This window comes from Tribolium castaneum, chromosome 4 (genome assembly GCF_031307605.1).
Source record: "Tribolium castaneum strain GA2 chromosome 4, icTriCast1.1, whole genome shotgun sequence".
NCBI classification, from domain to species: domain Eukaryota; kingdom Metazoa; phylum Arthropoda; class Insecta; order Coleoptera; family Tenebrionidae; genus Tribolium; species Tribolium castaneum.
This window is the reverse complement of record NC_087397.1, coordinates 2,358,693-2,378,062: the sequence shown is the minus strand read 5'-3', so window position 1 is coordinate 2,378,062 and position 19,370 is coordinate 2,358,693. Positions and strand designations below refer to the sequence as shown.

Sequence of the window (19,370 nt, the reverse complement as noted above, 5' to 3'; positions counted from 1 at the left end):
GGGAAATAGGCGCACACGAATGCGGAAGCGGCGCTGTGTCGCCGTCATTTCGCGCAACACGGCGTGCTTTAGCGTAGTGTGTTGGGGGTGGTTTTGGGGATGGATGAAGCAGGTGAACGACCGAGAGCGACCCAGACCGACGTCGGGCGGCGGCGAGCATCGATCTTCACTGCACCCGGCTTGCTTGCGCATTGCGCCCCACTTCCACCCCGTTTTGTTCGGGGTTCTTTCAATTTTAGCTCTTTCATTCGAATTCGCATTAAATCAATGCCCAAAAATAACAACTTCCGACAAACATTATCGATCACACAATAAGTCAAAGATTTAAGACCCTTAATTCCAATTACCAACAAAAAACACAACAACGTAATGCGACAGCTGATGGTTCTCGTTTCCAGAGTGGCCCCAAAATAAATTTCAAAATAATAATATCTAGTGTCGGTGCCCTTTCTTCTGGCTTTTGCAATTTAAGTGCCAATTAGGCCCAATTCAATTACACTTAATTACTTCCTCTTTGTATAAATTGTATGACACCTCGTAAAGAGGGAAAAAATTTGAATTGCTGCATTTTGAGATCAATATGTGCTTTGTTGGTGAACGAGTGGCCATGTAATTGAGTTTAAAAATTCTGCGATTAAAAAATTAATTGCTTGCCTCATTAACATAGCACTTAAATAACAGCCAAGCGTTTTTCTTGATTATGAATGAAGATTTGAATAGAAAAACTAGGTCATAGGTGAAGTGTTTGCTGCAGGAAAAGTGCATTTGGTGGCCCTCTGTGTTCCACCGCCAGAAGTGAGCAGAATAACTGGATAGAAAGCTTCATCCAGTTGATTAAAAAACTACGCTCAAGCTCCACATGGGCACAAGATTTGTTCAAATCTCCAAATACATAACTGTAAAAGGAGTAATTATACAACTAGTGCCCTTTTCTCCCTGAGGAACAATAATTTTGACTATTATCTCTTGGATAGAGTAAGCATATAAATAGTACTAATACCATTGTCGAAAAATCCGAACCCTGCAGGAAATTGTATTGTTTATTACCTAATCCTGATAGATATAATTGCCTTATCTAACTATAGATAAACAAGGAGAAAACATAAATATGTTTGCTGTACGGTTGCTTTATCAAACCCGTTTAAAGGTCATCTTATAAATACTAAAACATTCAACAGCTTGACTCAGTCGCTTGAGAAGCCTCCACAATGGCAAGTTCGGCGGCTTTGGACTCGAATTGCATCACCCTGACACGATATGTGTTATCAGAGCAGAAAAACGCTCCCCATGCAACAGGGGAGCTCACCCAACTCTTAAACTCCATCCAAACAGCGGTTAAAGTAATTAGTAGTGCTGTACGAAGGGCTGGGATCACAAAATTGTAAGTAATTGTACATTTCCAATGCAGCCGATAATATGAAGAGTCCAGGTTTGGAACAGTGGGCCACACAAATGTGCAAGGCGAAGAGGTGAAGAAACTCGACTGCCTTGCCAACGAGCTCTTCATCAACATGTTGTCCTCTTCGTACACTGTCGCTCTGCTGATCTCCGAAGAGAACGAGACAGTGATTGAAGTGAGTTGAAGCAACTATCATTGTTTCAGCGTTCATTATTATTTTTCCCAGATTGAAACTGATAAAAGGGGCAAGTACATCGTGGCTTTTGACCCGCTGGACGGCTCCTCCAACATCGATTGCCTCGTCTCAATCGGTTCAATTTTCGCAATAATGAAAAAAACGGACAATTCGATCCCGTCGGTGAAGGACGCCCTCCAGCCGGGCAACCAGGTGGTAGCTGCAGGGTACGCGCTCTACGGCAGCGCGACCATGATGGTGATCTCCGTGGGGAACGGCGTCCACGGGTTCATGCTGGACCCGTCCGTGGGCGAGTTCATCCTCACTGATAAGAACATGACGATTCCCAAACGGGGCAAAATCTACGCCATCAACGAGGGCTACACCCATCAATGGGACGACGCGGTCAAGGAATACGTCAGTAACAAGAAGGACCCATCGAAGGGGAAGCCGTATAATGCGCGATATGTGGGGTCCATGGTCGCCGATGTGCACCGGACGATTAAATACGGCGGCATTTTCATTTACCCAGCGACCAGGGATTCCCCCAATGGAAAGGTGACGTGCATGAGCACAGTTATTGGGGTAAATTTGTGAATTTTGGTTACAGTTGCGGTTGTTGTACGAATGCATTCCCATGGCGTTTATTATGACACAAGCGGGTGGGTTGGCTTCCAACGGGAAAATCCCCATTTTGGACGTGCAACCCACGAGCTTGCACCAGAGGTGTCCCATTTTTCTGGGCTCGAAGGAGGATGTGGAGGAGGTTCTGGCCGTTATTAAGAAGCACTCGAAATAAATGTTTTGATACTCATTGGATTTTTTAATAAATTTTGTTTATTACAGTTAATTGGTGTTTATTTCTTGGGCGCAGTTGCATGTTTATTACGTGAGTGTTTTATGACTCTTATTAAATGCAAAACACTTTTTAACAACTATTCTCTAATTGCATTATGTAACAATAAGACTATAATTGATGTTAAATTACTAGTTTGTTTTTATCAATCTGATACGTGTTTGTACACAAGATGCAATAAATCCCGGCTGGACTTTGAGAGCCAGTTCCGGAATTAAAATACTCGGTGACATCAAAGTTACAGCATCTTTAATAGTTTTACGAAATTACAGTTGATAAGTCTTTTCTATCGACCATTAAAGCAGAATGTATGTAAATGTATAAATATTTTTTAAGACCGCTTACATAATTTGGAGATTTTAACTTTGGTCTTGAGCTGGATTAAATTATATTTTATTGAATAATTTTTGTTGCAAAGTTTACAGCAATTAATGGATTTTCAATTTCCTTCAACAATAAACAATTACATCTAATAAAGGTATTTATAAATCCCGTCCTTGACTTTGGAAAACAAATTAAATGAGAATAACTGCACGGAAAACTTGTTTTTATTCTCTGCACATCCTGCTATGTAATAAGATTGAATAAAACGAGTACAAAGGTAATACAAAAAATTTATTTTTATTATTATGGTACAAAAAATGTAAAGTAATTTCAATCTTTATTAGATAACAGAATTTTCTGCCAATTTTTCGAGTTCCTTCTTGTCGTGCTCCATATTAATGATAAGTTGTTTGTAGTTTTCTGTGAGCTCTGACAAGCGTTGAACCATATCTTTCATATCTTCCTGTAACAAAGTTGGTATTTGGAAACGTTCCTTTTCAAGGAACTCATTTAAATCATTGAACAACTGCAGCAAATCCAAGTCGGGAGTATTTTCTTTATCAAGTTCCAGTTGATTATCATTCATTATGACATCCAGGAGCTCGTTTGCTCTCTCACACATGCTTTTAATATTTTCCATTTGTGCCATTTTTCCTTGCAACTTTTCCAAATCAATTGATTCGAGATTTTTCTTTTTCTCTTCGTCTAACGCCTTGGTGACTTCGGCCATTTCCTGTCTTTTAATCCTCTCCACTTGCTCCACAATTCGCTGGGCTTCTGCAAATGCCTCTGCCGAGAATTTGTGGAAGTTGGTGGCAGTTTCTGACGTTCTTTTTTTTATAACTGACGTTGTTCTATTCAAGTTTTCTATAATTATTGCATTAACGGCTGGATTTTTACAAGGTCTGATGGGAGACAATAATTTGCCCTCTTTCATGTTCTTTTTTAAATGCTCATGCAAGACGAACGTCGACAATTTAAACATGAATTTGGCCACCTTTATGCCACCAGGTGAAACAAAAAGAGATGGCATTAGCTTAGGAATGTTCGCCGCTTTGTAATTTTCATTCAAGTAATCAACAAATGCCACCACCTCTTGTCTAAACTCTCGCTCTCCTTTGGTGTCGTATGGGGGCCAGGATTTGAGCTTTTCTCTGGTCAACTCAGGACTTAGGACATTGAAAAGGTAGTTGGTGACTTGTTGGAAGGCTGCCTTGTTATTTTTTTTAAACATATCTTCCCTGAAAACCTCATGGAAGTCTTGGGTTGGTGGATAAACATAAGTTAATTGCTTAATGTTTGCGAAAAGTTTCTCGTGGATTATGGCTTCGTAACCTTGCAAATTTATCACAGAGAATGACGCCATTCTGTGCTAAAACAATAAAATTATTCAAAAGTGAAGATTATACTTAACAAATTGTATCTTACAAAGAACAAATAAGCTTCAAAAACACGACTTTTTTAAACTAAAGACCAGTAACTTTAATTGACCACGACCAACGTCAGAAAAATAAATCACCAGACGGACGATTTTTTTATTAAAAACAGACGTTTTTTAACTGTTTTTTTATTTTAATTGACACACAAGTTGGGAGGAAGCTTAAGTTTAGTAAAAAATTTATTTTTGTGTACGTTTGTTTGACGAATTTCCGAATTATTAAGCAGCAAGGCCGCCAATATACACAGCATAAAAGCCCAGTTCGTTCCCATTTAAGGTTAAGTTTCTGTCAGTTTGACGTTCAAGATGTCGCGTCAGCAACACGACGACGAATTATTTGAAATAAAAAACTTCTACTACATTGGAAATTATCAGCAGTGCATAAATGAGGCACAAAAACTGCGCAAGGTTTTTACCACTTTTCCATAATTAGCTTGCTCAATATTTTTTCCAGCCCTCGACCCCCGAGGTGGCCATCCAACGCGACATTTTCACCTACCGCTCATACATGGCCCAGAACAAATTCCTGGTAGTGCTGGACGAAATCAAGCCGTCCTCACCCGAGGAAATCCAGCCCTTAAGACTCCTGGCTGAATATTTATCCTCCAAACAAAAACGCGAGTCTATTGTCGCCCAAATAGACCAGAAGCTGGCCTCCAACGTCGAAAGTGACACTCTTGCACTTGTGGCCGCGACAATATACGTTAATCAGAACAATCTAGAGACGGCATACCGCGTTTTGCACGCGTCTGAAAGCTTGGAGGCTTTGGCTTTTATTATTGATATTTTGCTGAAGATTGATCGCGTTGATTTGGCCAGGAAGAAGTTGAAGGAAATGCAGGAGAAGGACGACGATGCCACGTTAACGCAGTTGGCACAGGCGTGGGTCAATAACGCGAGTGTAGGTCGCAAAATTATTAATAATTAACCACTAATTTGTGTTGTTAAATATTTTTTACAGGGTGGGGAAAAGCTGCAAGACGCCTATTATATCTATCAGGAATTGGTTGAAAAATATGGGGCTACACCTTTGCTGCTTAATGGCCAAGCTGTGGCTCTTCTAGGTCAGGGGAAGTATGAGGAGGCGGAAGCTGCTCTACAGGAGGCTTTAGACAAAGATGCTAATTATCCAGACACTTTGATCAATCTTATCGTTTTACATAAACATACAGGGAAAACGCCTGAAGTAATTGATTGTCAAATTGTTTGTAACATTTTTTGTTAATTATTTTCTTTGTTTTAGATTGCAAGTAGGTATTTGTCTCAGTTGAAAGACGCTCAACCAGATCATCCATACATTAGAGACTTAAAACAGAAAGAAAGTGAATTTTCAAGGATTTGTAAACAGTATGGTCCTTCAGTTTCAACCATTCCGACGTAAAATGTGTGAAAAAGTTATTATTTGCTGTAAAAAAATTATATAACGTTTAAGTTAATTGTATTACATGAAAAATAAAGCCCATAATCAATTATAGTTTTTATTGATTTAAACCCAATGATACATCCACATTCCATAAACGTAATTCGTTTTTTCCCAAAACAATCCGAAACCGTTGATATTAAAAAAAAATGACTAAAAAAATTGAAATAAGTCAGGAGTATTAAAATATTCGGTGACAACAGTTATTGCAAAAGAAAGTTCCAAATACGGCTACAAAGTACAAAATAGAAAAAATGTGTACTTACTTTTTTGTTTTTGGCATCATTTTAAACTATAAGACAATTAATTTCCATTTTCTGCAAGCAATAACCGTCTTAAATATTCCAATGTTGAATTTATTGTTAAATGTTTGGTACACCATAAAACTCAAATTGGTGATTTTTTCAACAAATTTCTTAAAAAGTAAGCCAATAAACCACATAATTATGTCAAAAAGGACATTATTTTTGCAAGTTTTGAGAATTTTAAACCGAAAATAATCTTTTTTCCTTATTTTTATTAAACTAGAACACAACAGTCACCAAATTTGGTCGAAAATGACCAAGAATTTACCTTTTCTAAGCGTTTATTCAGCAAAAACTCGCAAATTTTTTAAAAAAGTAAGCCAATAAATCACAGAATTATGTGAAAAATGAGATTATTTTTGCAAGTTGTGAGGATTTAAACGCGTTTTTAGTCAAATCTTTGTTTAATCTTCGAAAAAAATAAAATTAAACCAAGTCTCAAAGTAGTAGCTGAACCGACATAACTATACGGAGCCCTAGTTTATCATTTTCAAAATTTAAAACTTCAAAATTTAAATTTAAATTCTGTTTTGTACTGTCTAACACATAACTACTTATGAAATGGAAAAAAATGCCATAATCTTTTAATTGCTCGTATTTTAATTTCTGTTTCGAAAATGCCAATCATTTGTCTTTAATAATTTTCGTGTTTGGTGAGGCGGCATTTTGGGATGAATGGGCTAATCGTCCGCTTTGGGCGAAAAAAGTGCACTTGGGGCGTGTTCCGTCGGCGTAAAATTGAAAAAGCGCACTTAGTTTAATTTGAAATTCAAGACCATTTGAGCTCATACATAAATTATGGCAGGAAGTAGAAAATAAGCAATCCATGAAACCAAGAGTAGCACAGAAGATGAAAACAGATGAAGTCGAGGGGTTCAGCTGTCTCCAAGCAGATGACTCGATTTGTCACAGCGTCGCTCTTCTGACTTGATCCACGCCTCCAATTTTTTACAATTCACGGCGAAAGACATCCCGGAAAAACTCACGTGTTGGTTCACCTGATCTTTGATCGGCCGGAAAATTAGCGCGGCTTTTCTAATCGAAACGATTAATCTTCTTTTCCATTTTTCCGAGCGCGATTAATTAAATTTATTGCTTAATTGGAACAATAGACATGCAAATATGGCAGTGTGTATGCGAAGTGCGTTTAATATGAATATTCAAGCTCGCAGTACGATGTGATTTACATGCTAAACTGTTTAGTGCTGGCAAATATTAATAAGCAAATTGTGAGGAAACTTAGCGACATCTTGATGGTCGCCAGCATTTCCCCGAAACACCTCGCAGAGGTTTACTGAGCAAATATAAATTAACCTTTAATATGATAAATGTGTCTTACTTGCAGACGTTTAAATTAAAATGTACGTCATTTTCTATTTCGCCTCCCATATTTCCTACCTAATCTAATATCTTCTTAAAACACGTTTGCTATTTTCCCCAAACATAACATACGATATTTGAGATTTTATGCATTTTCCAAAAAATCACAAATAGCTGTGTTCTTGCTGTTTGAAAAAGGGGAGTGCAAGGAGGTGCTTGAGCCGTATATATTCCGATTATCAGGTGAATCCCGTTCCCACATGCAGTTTCATCCGCTGAAAATAATAGTTTTGTTGGTCGCATTCCGCGATAAATTCTAGTTATAGTGGTAGAAAAGCAAAGGCATTTGCACATTTTTCGCATAAATCAGCGGCAGAAAACATATGTTGTCGGTACAGAGAACGCATTAGATTATATTCATTGTAGTTTCCGTTATTTCTTCCCCGTGGGACCGCCGTACACCGTCCATAAATCAGCAAGTTATCGGCAAAAACCCAAATAATGCGCAATAAAAGATGCGAGTGATGTGTCTTCGGTGCTTAATGGCGTGCTAATCCGCTTCCAAACTGATTGTTAATAATTAATTCGGCTCTAAAAGCGCGCTTAGCGCGTGTTAAATTAATAACATGTCCATTTTTAATATATGCATATTATAGATGAGAACATAATTTGGATGTAAATTATAAACTTGTGGATGTTCAAACATAAAATCCATCAGTATGGATGAATACTTCATTAGTGTTAATCATGAACAGTAAAAAGCTTTCATAAATATCATGGGAGGACGCCAGAAATGAACACATTGGTCCATCGAGCCTCAGGGCCGACAAGCGAGAACCGAACCTGATTTATAGATGGCCCAAACCAAATTAAAAAACTCTTCGCGCTTATACATTCTCCATGAGCACACTAGTTGGATAATCAACTACCAAACAGACGTTCATAAATCAAAAATAAACAAAAACTTCTTTGCTTGACTAGACGTACACTCACATTTGCCAGATTCTCAAACTCGGACGCTTTTGTCTTTGCAGCTCCTATTGTGCACAAGCTATCCAAGCTTATTTATTGGAAGAACACTTAATTAAGAAACGTCCCTGGAGAGATCACAAGTGTATTACCTGTAACCCACTCCAAGAGTGACCTTTTATTTTTATTTATCACAGGTTAGGCTCTAGCTTCGTGGACTTTGTTGATTAATTGGAAATAAAAGACACTTTAATTTTTTTTTTTTTGGTACGGCCTTCAATATGTTTAGAGAACGGATTTTAGGCAAGCAATTTTTAAAGAATTCTCAAAATTCGAAATAAACTTGTCTTGGTAAAAATGAAAATATTTGACACCTTTTTTATTTTTCCTAAATTCCCAAATAAATTCCTAAATTGATTTGTTGTATCTTAAATGAGTTTTAAGCATCTCACTAAATTTAATATTTATTTTACTTTTAGATATTTTTGTTTCTTCGTAGTTATTTTTTCAGAATCTAATGTTTCAATTTATATGTTCCTCCGTCACTTAGTTCTTCAGAATTTCAGTCTCGATATTTTTAGTTTTTTGTTTTTTTATAGTTTTTCGGCGTTAAAGTTCTTTTGTCAGTTTTTGGACTTTTAATTTTTGAAAATATACATACTTTAATTCAAGTTAATTTTTTTTTTAATTTTAAACAATTTTTGCACAAGCCCTAATTTACGTTAAAGTGTCAAAATTAGTTGTGCGAAAGTCCTACTTTTCTAGGATTTTTGTTGTTTTTTTTGTAATAAATTAAAAAAGTGTGTTTTCGTCAAAAAAAATCAAATTATTTCATAAACTATACGCATAATCGACCATTTTATTCGCATCTAAGGCGAAATCCAGTTCTGTAAAAAAGACCTGCCCTAAAACTGAGTCACTGGTCCCAGGAATGAAAAATTGACCAATTAAAATATAAAAATCACCTCCTACTTGTTTATCTCGTGCACAAAAAACTGCAAGGCGATTGAAGCGTTTGTCATTGGGTATCGGGGAGGGAGATTGCACTCCCAACTGTAGAACAGACCAATCATAAGGCGATTAAAACTGAGCAAAAAATTGGTGTTTGATTATTTTGTAATTGTCGGCCCGAGCATTAGGAATTCCGCAGTTTTTTAAGAAAATTTCAGGTTTTCTATTACACTTGGTTCAAAAATCGTGGATAAATTGTGGATCGACTTGTTTTTGATAAAGATTGATTCTCACAAATAGTTCGTGTCTAAACTCAAACATTTCGCAACTAATTTTACAACAGCAAATTTTGAACAATATTTAGGTTCCCAAAAATTTGGTTTCTAAATATGTGTTATAAAAAATTATTATTATTAAACTGCAGCCGCTTGGCACCGTTTTTGTGCCTGATAGATGGGTATGATAGAGGTTTATGCTATTGAGTGTCACGATTTGTGCCATGTTTGCGGTTTTATCCCGTGGCCGATCTCCGTTTGTCTACAAGAGATAAACAGAAATATTCCATCAGCGTAAAACCCGAATGATCGCGATGCAATTCCAGAAGTTGGCTTTTATTTAAAATAAAAGCCCTGAATGAAAACAATGAATTTTTTGCGCGGAAATAACAATTTTATCAAAAACAAACGCAAAGTTTAATCCATTCGCATTCACCGATTCATAATAACCCTCAACGTTTACTGCCAACTTTGAGCGTAATGGAAAAATAAAACTCATTCATTTAAAGCAAATTGCATTATCGATCGCGCAAACACACGAATAAAAATATTGCAAAAGGAACGACACAGTGCAAATCTTTTAAGTCCGCTCCCTAATTTCCGCAACTGGTTTTTGTCAGCCCTTTGAACACCAACCTGTTACTCTCACGTGTCGCCCACCCCAATTTGATAAATTTACTTTGTTTTATAATACGTAACGGCTCACTTTGGAAATTTTCAACAGCAACATGTGGGGCTGACAGCGCGGCGGACTTTTGCTTTGTTTAGGGACTGATTTAAAATCTAATTTTCGGATGGCTGCTGAAAAAGTTGCTTTACATGCGCGGATCCGTCAAATAAAATTCCGGTTATTTTTCTTATCAAATTTGGCGGCACACCCGACCCGCTCCAAATCCAATAAGCCTGGCTCTAGGTGGAAAATTTCAATAGTGAACACAGAACTAGCAACTGATTTGATTTAAAATACAACAAATTAAAATTCTAAAACACCGTTTTGCAAAATCTTAGGCACATTTCTATTCCGGTAGTGGTTGCACTTCTGATATTTCTAGTCCAATTTTCGTTTAATGTTTGCCCAGGAGAAAACAAAAAGACAGGGAACTAACTCTCGGGGAATTTTTAATTAAAGAACTTTACTGGAGTTTAAAATTGGTAAGTAATTATTTCTAACAAAACGTTAAAATTGGTGTAGTAATGAGAGTGATTCAAATTGAATAATCGTGCGCTTGCAACTATCGCGTCGAAGTAATGCGAGAATTAATTCGGAAGGATCAAATTACTTATCCTGTAATTACTTGCTGTGGGTGTGCATTTAATGAGTCTGATCTGTATAGTTGTAGTGCGATTCGACTAGAAAATCTCCAATTACGATAGAAAGCAAAGTAAGCACAAATCTAATTACTAATTCATTAAAAACGCGCGCGACACAAATTAATAAAGGCATTATTCATATCACGTAGTGGATTCGTTAAGACATTTATGTTTGGAAACTCGGTCCTTTCACTATCGCTAATGAAGCTAATATCTTTATTTCCACCCCGAATCCCAGCTACCTCCACTGATATTATATCAAGGAAGTGGGGTGCTTCCGCTTTGAGTGTTTAATGAAATTGAATGCCGTTCCGTGAGTGATTTTTATGATGTAATCTTTTAAAAAAAGGCGGATTTTTCCTCATAAATTCGAGCGATTTTTAGTCGTGATTAAAAATACTTTTGATGTTGGCTGCATTCGCAATTAACGCTCGAATAAAACTTTATGTGCAGCAAGCAATAAAGTAATTTGTTGTAGGCAAACCGATGAAACAAGTTGTAAATTCTTTAATCTCGTGCCTTATGGGAGCAGCTTAATGTCCCATGTCGGGCCGCAGTCGTATAAGTTGATTGAGTTTGGTAATTGTCATTGTGTTTAACAACACTGACTAGAGCAAAAGGCGTTTTTTCCCCGGGAATAATTGTCAATCAACGTCAGAATTAATTAAAGATAGCAACTTGAGTCGAACCCAATTTAAAGTTTTATTCAGGCCGGAGTGACATTTTCAATTTCGATTGATTATTACAAAAGTGAAATACCGTGTTTTCCTTTCTATTTTAATTTCTCCAACTTTTTCCCAAGTTTGTTTGCGGTTTCGTGTCCGAGGCCGCGGTATGAACTGATTTTAAAAGAAAAACTCCCGAATTGTTCGAGCCAATAATTACGAATATCCCGGTTATTTAATAACAAGTGAATGGAAAACCATTTTTGCGACCATTTTTAAACATCCTACAGTTGTATTTAACCTTCCTAATTTAAAATAAAATACTTTTCTCATTTTTTTATTAGTACGTGTATTTAGTTTAAAACCAGTAGATACACCAGATTTTTTAATTTAATATTTTTTTTATATCTAAATATTTTTGTTTCTCCGCAGTTTTTTATTCAGAATCTAATGTTTCAATTTTTGTTTTTCCGTCACCTAGTTTTCCAAAACTTCAGTTTCAATATTTATGGTTTTTTGTATTTTTGTAGTTTTTTGGCGTTAAAGTTCTTTTGTCAGTTTTTGGACTTTTAATTTTTGAAAATATACATACTTTAATTCTTGTACATTATTATTTTTAATTTTAAACAATTTTTGTATAAGTCCTAATTTACGTTGAAGTGTCAAAATTAGTTGTGCGAAAGTCCTACTTTTTAGGATTCTTGTAGATTTTTTTTGTAATGAATTGAGAAAAAGTGTGTTTTCGTCAAAAAAATCAAATTATTTCATAAACCATACGCATAATCGACCATTTTATTCGCATCTAAGGCGAAATCCAGTTCTGTGAATAAGACCTGCCCTTAAACCGGTTCACTGGTGTATCATTTGTCCCAGGAATGAAAAATTGACCAATTAAAATATAAAAATCACCTCCTACATGTTTATTTGGTGCACAAAAAACTGCAAGGCGATTGAAGCGTTTGTCATTGGGTATCGGGGAGGGAGATTGCACTCCCAACTGTAGAACAGACCAATCATAAGGCGATTAAAACTGAGCAAAAAATTGGTGTTTGATTATTTTGTAAATGTCGGCCCGAACATCTGGAATTCGCTGCTTTCTAAGAAAATTTCAGGCTTTCTATTACACTTGGGTTCAAAAATCGTGGATAAATTGTGAATCGATTACTTTCTATTACTTAATTTCTCCAACTTTTCCTCAAGTTTGTTTTCGTTTTGGCGTCCGTGGCCGCGTTTTGAACTGATTTTGAAAGAAAAACTCCCGAATTGTTCGAGCCAATAACTACGAATTGTTAATTAAAATTTAGTTTAATTAACACAAGTTACACATTTCGCCGCATTTCGCGATAATATCCCGGTTATTTAATAACAAGTTCATGTGTTTAGTGTTGAATAGTTTCGCATGGATTGAAAACAATTTTTGCGACCATTGGAGTGTATTGATTTATAGTACTATTTCCATTTGGGTAATTTGTTAGTAACGGACGAATCAGATTGGTCCAAACTGTTTGACGTATGTTTATGGAATAATTAAAAACTGATAAAGGTCCTGATTTTATATTGGGACAAATTGCTCTCATTTGTCATGTTTTATAACCGAAATGGCTGTCGTTCTCCAATTGTAAATTAAAAGTCAATTAAAAAAACGGCAGCGGAAAAACTGACAAGATTTATTAATACAAGGGCAGGACACGATTGAAATTTGGACAATAATTGTTGTATTTTAATGCAAATTATATAAAATCTCTTGAAAAGCCAACATATCACAATAATTTAGTGGATTTAGCTTGGCAGGTTCCAGCGTGGTTTCCAGCCGAGTTGCGGCGAAAGATTTTTAAATGTCACGGCTGCACTGTCCTGCAGTTTTCGAAACGCATGACCACAGTTAATCTTTCGAAATTACGTCCAGCGATCGCAAAAAACCAAATGTGCGGAATTCCTGCTGCACTTGCAATAATTAAAGCGCGCACTCGATCACAAAATCGAACAAAATTACAGAAGAAAACAAACATCATTAATATGTTTCGTTCCAAAATTTTGGAAATAGAACTTGTCTGGGCGCATTGTTTTATTTATTAATGGGAGCATTTGCCGGGGCCGCCCATCTGGTAATGAAATTAAGTCGCGTGTATGGGATTTCACTTAGTCTTGGCGCTGGGAGTGTTCGCGAGGGAATGCCGTCCAGCCTCTTGACCGTCGCAGGGTCGCATTGTTAAGAGACAATGTTTTGTATAATTACCACATAACAGCAAATTTATGAGCCGTTGTGCTCGCTGGTCATAGCGCGTTTGAGGTATTCGGGATTATCTCAAAGCGCTATTGTTTCGTAGGTCGGTGTAAAATAAACGACTTGACCATAAATAACTGCACGGCGTGCCGTTGAAGCTGCATGTATTTATGTCCAATGTTCTAAGCTCATCGATTAAAAAAGCGACACCAAAAATCATTTCGGACGGTAAAGTGCTGCGAGGGGAAGAGCCATAAAATCCAAGAATTTTACTTTTGCATTGCCAGCGGCCATAAATTTAATTACCAGTATTTTAGGTCTAAGCAATTACAAATTCAGCTTTAAAGAGTTTGTAGAGTTTAAAGGGTGGAATTCGGACATTATTTAGCTATAAGATTTTGATTAATTTATGGCATAATTGGGCCACGTTGAAATTTGCATTTTTCGGATTTTTTGCAGCAGTAATTACGCAAGAAAAGCTTTTGTGGCTTAAAGCATCATTAGCGAGGTTTCATTTATTTCCTAGTTTTTACAATGTTTTTGCTGTTGTTTGTTAGTAAAGCTAACTGTTCCAATTTCAATAATTAATCAGACGAATCATTAGTTCCGACAAAAGGCATTAAAGCGTACAGAACATTGTGTCGTGCTTTCATTCCAGTTTTTATCTTTGATTTTCATTCTCGGAGCTTCAACGCCACAAATATCGATATAATAAAATTAAATTAGATTCATAATGCCTTTTTTCCTTGATTTACTTTGTGGCGAAATGATCAAAAGGGACGATTTTGAAAAGGCTCCCTCAACAAAACATGTAACTGTCCTTGATTATCACTGTTATTTAATTTTACTTTGTTGTCATTACTTTAACCCGGGCTCAAAGACTTGAAATTAGGCGTCGTAAACACAAACATTAAGGCAAAAAGGCTGAAAATGGAATTGATTTGATTACTGAAATGCTGAAAAATTAATTACAAAGGGGCGCCTTCAGGAAAAACAACTGGTGTCTCAAAGCCGTGTAAACAGGGTGAAGAAGCGCAATTTTTCGGAAATAAACCCACACCACCATATGAATTCATTGACGACAGTAGAAATAGTTTTTTCCTGTGAATTAATTTTCAGTGAGCTTTTTCTGGGTGGGAAATTATTAACGATGGTTGTATTGGCAATCACGCCTGGAAACAATTAATCTTGGGTCATTTTGGCGCTGAGTGTACAGATCGAAGTCTCGCAAGCAGCCCCAAGTCTCCCATTCCTGCTGCGCAACTCTCGGCTGCAGGTCGCGTGGAGCCAGCGTGTAGCGCCCTCTTCAGTTCGGTAACGCTGGGGCTCGTGGTCGCACTCGGTGTGTGTGCGATAGATCGTCGTCGTAGCTCTTGCATGCCAGAGCGCGCGAGGTGGGCACCAGGCCCTTCGACTCCTTCCTGCTGCAATGCCACTCACCCACTTATGCACTTTTGCAGGAAAGCACAAATAGCTCAATAGCACGTGCCGTCCCTCAGTGCCGGTGCTAGTGGACTAACTTAGCTGCGCTCGCGGACGCGCTTAATTAAGGATTGCAGGATAATTTTAAGGTAATCTCACATTGTTTACATGTTTTATTCTCGAGCGGTTACGTTTCAATTTCGGACGGGATTACAACCGGAGGTTGCATTTTAAATGCGAGGGCTAAGCGGTTACAGCACGTTTATAATTATTTTAATGTTGCCCGGACTGTTTGCCCAACTAATCACGAATTCATAATGCAGTCCATGGTTGCGACAACTTGAATGATTATCGACGAGATCGCCCGGAGACTTAAAGCGGGGTTTATTTATCATCCGTTTGCGAGGAAAAATATGAAGAACATTATTTTTTATTCAATAAGAACGTAAACGTTGCGGAGAAATTTTCATTTTTTAGCATCCGAGGCGCGCTTTGTGAATCTAAACTGGATTAGCTTGAATTTTAGAGATTTTTGGATTGATGGCTGCGAGTTTTATTCTGACGGATTACTTTCTAACTCACAAATATTTGAAACTTTGGACAGACGAGACAGCTATTAAACATCAAGTTTATAATTGTACGGTTCAGGAATGAATGTAATTTGCCGCTTGGTTGCTTGAACTATGTGCCGCGTTCAGCTGACTTGAAAATATGGGTCGTCTATATGCAAATCTCCAAGAATTTGTTTCCTTCACCTGAGGTGTTAAATTCTTTTCACAGGAATGGTCCAATTCGCGCAATCTTTAGATTATCTCGATTTTTGTCAATTTTTACCCAATTTGCCCCAGAGACTAAACTTTTATGTTGTAAAATAGTTCAATAATTTTGTTTAGAAATTGTTAAAATGGAATAATTAATTTAAGTTAATTTAGATTGTTTTATTTTGTTTTCGTTATTGCTGAATAAAGTTAAAAGCATGTTTTCATTTCATTTGAAATTTATCTGAATTCTGGTCAAAAACTTTTTGGGGCACGCCAGAAGAGGTATCGGGAACTAGCGTGATTGGTTTGCAAGAAATGTTTGTCATGCAAACTTTAGGGTCGGAAATTATATAAACGCCCTTTAAGTATATCGAAACTTTGCTTAGGGTTGAATATTTGATTGAAACTAAACAAACCCCGAAGTTGGGGCAAAAGTCGTTAAAAGCCGAGAAGTGTGGTTTTTAAAGCGGTATAATTTCGTGTTGGTTGTTGGAGAATCGGCGTAAAAAACTGTACATCCGAATTACACGGACAATTTGTTATCGGCTGGGAAGGTTCGGTATAAGCCGGTGAGTTCCTGTCAGAGGGTTAAGTCGAGCGTCGAAATTACGAGTGTGATACACACCTCAAGTTAGGGAGCTGCGAGATGGCGATCTTATCGAAAGCTTCGATTTATTTATTGCACAAAGGGGAAACGTTGGAAATCTCGCTGAATAACTCCGCTTGACGGATAATTAAGTAAAAGCCTGTCTTTATCTTTTAATTAAAATGCATTCCTTACGTGGACAGTTTCATACAAATTATAGATCGTGCGATATGCCGACTATTAATTATGGTGAAAGCTTCGCAACCCTAATCTTTTTACCTTCGACGGGACGTTCAGCGCCGAAGGGATTTATCCGAGGCGATTGTATCGTGATTATAATTACAGCTCGTCTCACAAACACACAAAACCAAACTGAAAATTGAATTTGCAACATTTACACGCCCAGCCCGCCTGCTAAAACTGTTTTTTCACATTCATTTACAACGAGAGAGGGCTGGGTTGCTAACTGTGCTCATAATTGGGGTGCAACGAGTGAAAAGTTTGTCTTGAGTTCTGTTTGAGTTGATTAGAATGTAGTTCACGCGATAAAACGTTTAGTGCATCACGACTTGTGATTACCTCGTTTGAATACTCAACTCTTAATTTGACTGGGAGCGGTTTAACCAGCATCCGCGATAGATGTTATAACTTGAACCCGGATTTTAGATTTTTACCTCGGTTCCATTTTAACGGACGGGACACTTTGCACAAATTTTTAGATTTTTTTTTTATTTTTGCGAACAGTATCACTACAAGTAATTTTTTCTAACGCTCAACCTATAATTAGATCCACATTTTTAAAATTTTAAATACGAGCAGGAAAAAGACATAAAAACTGATGACGGACGGGACACAAAAAAGACCTCATACTGTATCGTTGAACAAAATAAATTTGTTAATTTAAAAGGCACTAATTCCAACAACTATTTTTAAAGTAAAAGGTGGAAAGTAACGTGCAACGACATGACGGACGGGACAAAAAAAATTGTGTGTGAAAATAGCTCCAAAAAATTTATACAGACACGTTTTTATTATTGAAGACATTAACAATATTAAAATTAGACAGTTAATTAAACAACGTAAGAAATAAGAAACACATTTTATGTTTGCAATAACGGACGGGACATCAAAAGTTAGGAAGATAAAAAATATTACTAGTTAATTTCCTTCTGGATTTTCATTTTCTAAACTTCCAGGAACTAGAAAAATACTCTCCAAAAAATATTTAGTTATTGTATTACGTCAGTATTTTATGTTATCGCCTAAAAGGCATGGTTTGTAAATTTTAGACTTCAATGAATTACTTCAGTTTAAGTGGTTATCCTCTCTCAAAAACTCTTTTGTCGCAATTAAATATAAACCGAATTTTGAGAGAAACTTAACATTACTAAAATTTTGAATATTCGGGGTTATGTGCATTTTTCTGGAAAAAGTTTCGCAAAAAATTTGGCTTTTTTCGGGCTCCAACAATTTGAGTAAAAATGGCTGTGCGACTGTTTGATTGCTTTAATTCATGTCAATTACACCTAGAGTAAACTGCAAACATTTTCATCTTAATTATTTGGACACTTCAAACGATTTCAATGAACTCGGTAAATATCCAGCCCGAGCAAGATTCCTTCAGCGTGTTGTACTGTTTGGGCGTGACAGGTCCGACGTAGCACAACTGCAAGAATTTGCCGTTATTCCTGCGTTTTGCCAGCAATTTGAAAAATTTACACGAGCGTATTTTCACTCTCTCGAAATTGATCTTTCCGAGTTTCTTGCACCGCGTCAACAGTTTGCACAGAGTCGTGCTCTGGATGGAGATTTTCTGCGAGGAGCCCCAGCAGTTCTCGATGGTGATCGACTCCAGGTGGTTGGAGTGTTTGGAGACGGCCTCCAGGATGACGTCGGCGTCGTTCCTGTTGCTGATCCTGAAATGCTTGATCACGGGCGAGGACTGGATCCAGTTGTGCAGCACGTGCGTGGGGACCTCATTGCCCGCCATGATGCTCTTCCACGCCGACGACAACATGGCGATCCGCCGCCATTTGCGACACACGAGACGCACGTTGTAGTACAGGTCCTTGACGTCCAAGTAGGAGAAAATGTACAGAAGGAGCTCGTCAGGCAAAGCTGCGATGTAGTCAAAGTTCCGCAGACGTTTCCTCTCGATGCTGCCCTCGTCAGGGGCGTGTTTCCGCTTCGGACCTTTGTTGCGCAAGTTGTACGGGCTTTTTTCTAAACACAACATTTCAAAATTGGTCATGAGACTGAAATTTCACTTTTGACAAACACTAACTGACAGAAGACAGTGGCGGAAGCCTCCTCGCGGAAAAATGCTGGGCTTGAGCCCAGCCATGGAGCTTGATTAGTTTTCGTGTTGGAAAGGTAGAATTTCTGAATTAAATTAGAGAAACACGACACGCTCTCGAGTTTGTTAACAAACATTGACCGCACCGCTTGCATATTGTTGTTTATAAACCCATCACGTGACGCGCTCCTCGCCGTGCTTATTTCAAGTATTTGCACAAACCGAGCTTGTTGTTGGCGCAAAACTGTCTGTAAACACGGCATCAAATGGAAAAGTTGTTCGACGGCGAAGCTTCTAATTTAGATTAATTGCGATGGAAGAAAAAATACAACTAAGGGCTGTTCTGACAAAAAGCCGCGACATATCGTTGCGGTATTATCGGTCGAGATTAATGCCGGCAACATTAATTAGGCAGATTAGTTGATTAGGTAGGTGTTGGGAGCGCCACATTAGTTTAATCCGGTTAAGGTGTACGTGCATTCGCCCCAAGCGAACCATTGTCGCTGTTACGTTCTAGCCCTGCAACCGATAATTGGGATAACACCTTGTTAATCCTAACGGAAGCAGATTGGTACTATTTGTTTTTATAAAGAAGGCACCCTGTATGGCGAGCGCACTGCAGATGCCCCTTCAAAGCGTGGCCAGTGGCTGCTATTTCAACCACTTTGTAATT

General features: G+C 37.6%; 5 protein-coding genes across 7 annotated transcripts in view; 3 read left to right on the top strand and 2 right to left on the bottom strand.

Annotated features, from left to right (window-relative positions):
* The first annotated feature begins 827 nt into the window (after positions 1–827).
* Positions 828–2,424, top strand: fbp (fructose-1,6-bisphosphatase). The gene is made up of 5 exons (XM_962709.4): positions 828–975; positions 1,179–1,381; positions 1,430–1,574; positions 1,626–2,132; positions 2,185–2,424. Exons 2-5 carry the CDS (start codon positions 1,209–1,211, stop codon positions 2,371–2,373), a joined length of 1,014 nt encoding a protein of 337 aa, XP_967802.1. The 5' UTR covers positions 828–975; positions 1,179–1,208; the 3' UTR covers positions 2,374–2,424.
* A 604-nt stretch (positions 2,425–3,028) lies between these two features.
* LOC103315197 (uncharacterized) lies at positions 3,029–4,339 on the bottom strand. 2 transcript variants are annotated; one of them, XM_008203265.3, is made up of 2 exons: positions 4,183–4,339; positions 3,029–4,126 (listed from the first exon to the last, which is right to left on the bottom strand). In XM_008203265.3, the coding sequence occupies exon 2, from the start codon at positions 4,118–4,120 to the stop codon at positions 3,095–3,097; it is 1,026 nt and encodes a 341-aa protein (XP_008201487.1). In that variant the 5' UTR covers positions 4,121–4,126; positions 4,183–4,339; the 3' UTR covers positions 3,029–3,094. The 2 variants fall into 2 exon arrangements, with proteins under 2 accessions (XP_008201487.1, XP_008201488.1); XM_008203266.3 differs by having other exon boundaries at positions 3,029–4,121; positions 4,183–4,324.
* Positions 4,340–4,439: 100 nt separating this feature from the next.
* On the top strand, positions 4,440–5,662 carry epsilonCOP (Coat Protein (coatomer) epsilon). The gene is made up of 4 exons (XM_962869.5): positions 4,440–4,600; positions 4,647–5,093; positions 5,154–5,378; positions 5,436–5,662. Exons 1-4 carry the CDS (start codon positions 4,499–4,501, stop codon positions 5,571–5,573), a joined length of 912 nt encoding a protein of 303 aa, XP_967962.1. The 5' UTR covers positions 4,440–4,498; the 3' UTR covers positions 5,574–5,662.
* Positions 5,663–14,921: 9,259 nt separating this feature from the next.
* Positions 14,922–19,370, top strand: part of Sema2a (Semaphorin 2a) — a 224,207-nt gene continuing 219,758 nt past the window's right edge. Inside the window, exon 1 of the mRNA XM_015985155.2 lies at positions 14,922–15,203. The gene's annotated coding sequence lies outside the window, so the exon portion shown is untranslated. The remainder of the gene's footprint in view (positions 15,204–19,370) is intronic.
* Positions 17,893–18,714, bottom strand: LOC103315199 (uncharacterized). 2 transcript variants are annotated; one of them, XM_008203268.3, is made up of 2 exons: positions 18,121–18,714; positions 17,893–18,067 (listed from the first exon to the last, which is right to left on the bottom strand). In XM_008203268.3, the coding sequence occupies exons 1-2, from the start codon at positions 18,650–18,652 to the stop codon at positions 17,982–17,984; spliced, it is 618 nt and encodes a 205-aa protein (XP_008201490.1). In that variant the 5' UTR covers positions 18,653–18,714; the 3' UTR covers positions 17,893–17,981. The 2 variants fall into 2 exon arrangements, with proteins under 2 accessions (XP_008201490.1, XP_008201489.1); XM_008203267.3 differs by having other exon boundaries at positions 17,893–18,714.

Excerpts from the sequence above, each read along its gene's own strand:
- LOC103315199 (XM_008203267.3), bottom strand. The coding sequence starts at position 18,652 with ATGACCAATTTTGAAATGTTGTGTTTAGAAAAAAGCCCGTACAACTTG.
- LOC103315197 (XM_008203265.3), bottom strand. The coding sequence starts at position 4,120 with ATGGCGTCATTCTCTGTGATAAATTTGCAAGGTTACGAAGCCATAATC.
- epsilonCOP (XM_962869.5), top strand. The coding sequence starts at position 4,499 with ATGTCGCGTCAGCAACACGACGACGAATTATTTGAAATAAAAAACTTC. Across the intron at positions 4,601-4,646 it reads AGGCACAAAAACTGCGCAAG|CCCTCGACCCCCGAGGTGGC; the intron begins GTTTTTACCACT and ends TATTTTTTCCAG. Across the intron at positions 5,094-5,153 it reads CGTGGGTCAATAACGCGAGT|GGTGGGGAAAAGCTGCAAGA; the intron begins GTAGGTCGCAAA and ends TATTTTTTACAG.
- fbp (XM_962709.4), top strand. The coding sequence starts at position 1,209 with ATGGCAAGTTCGGCGGCTTTGGACTCGAATTGCATCACCCTGACACGA. Across the intron at positions 1,382-1,429 it reads AGGGCTGGGATCACAAAATT|GTTTGGAACAGTGGGCCACA; the intron begins GTAAGTAATTGT and ends TGAAGAGTCCAG. Across the intron at positions 1,575-1,625 it reads AGAACGAGACAGTGATTGAA|ATTGAAACTGATAAAAGGGG; the intron begins GTGAGTTGAAGC and ends TATTTTTCCCAG.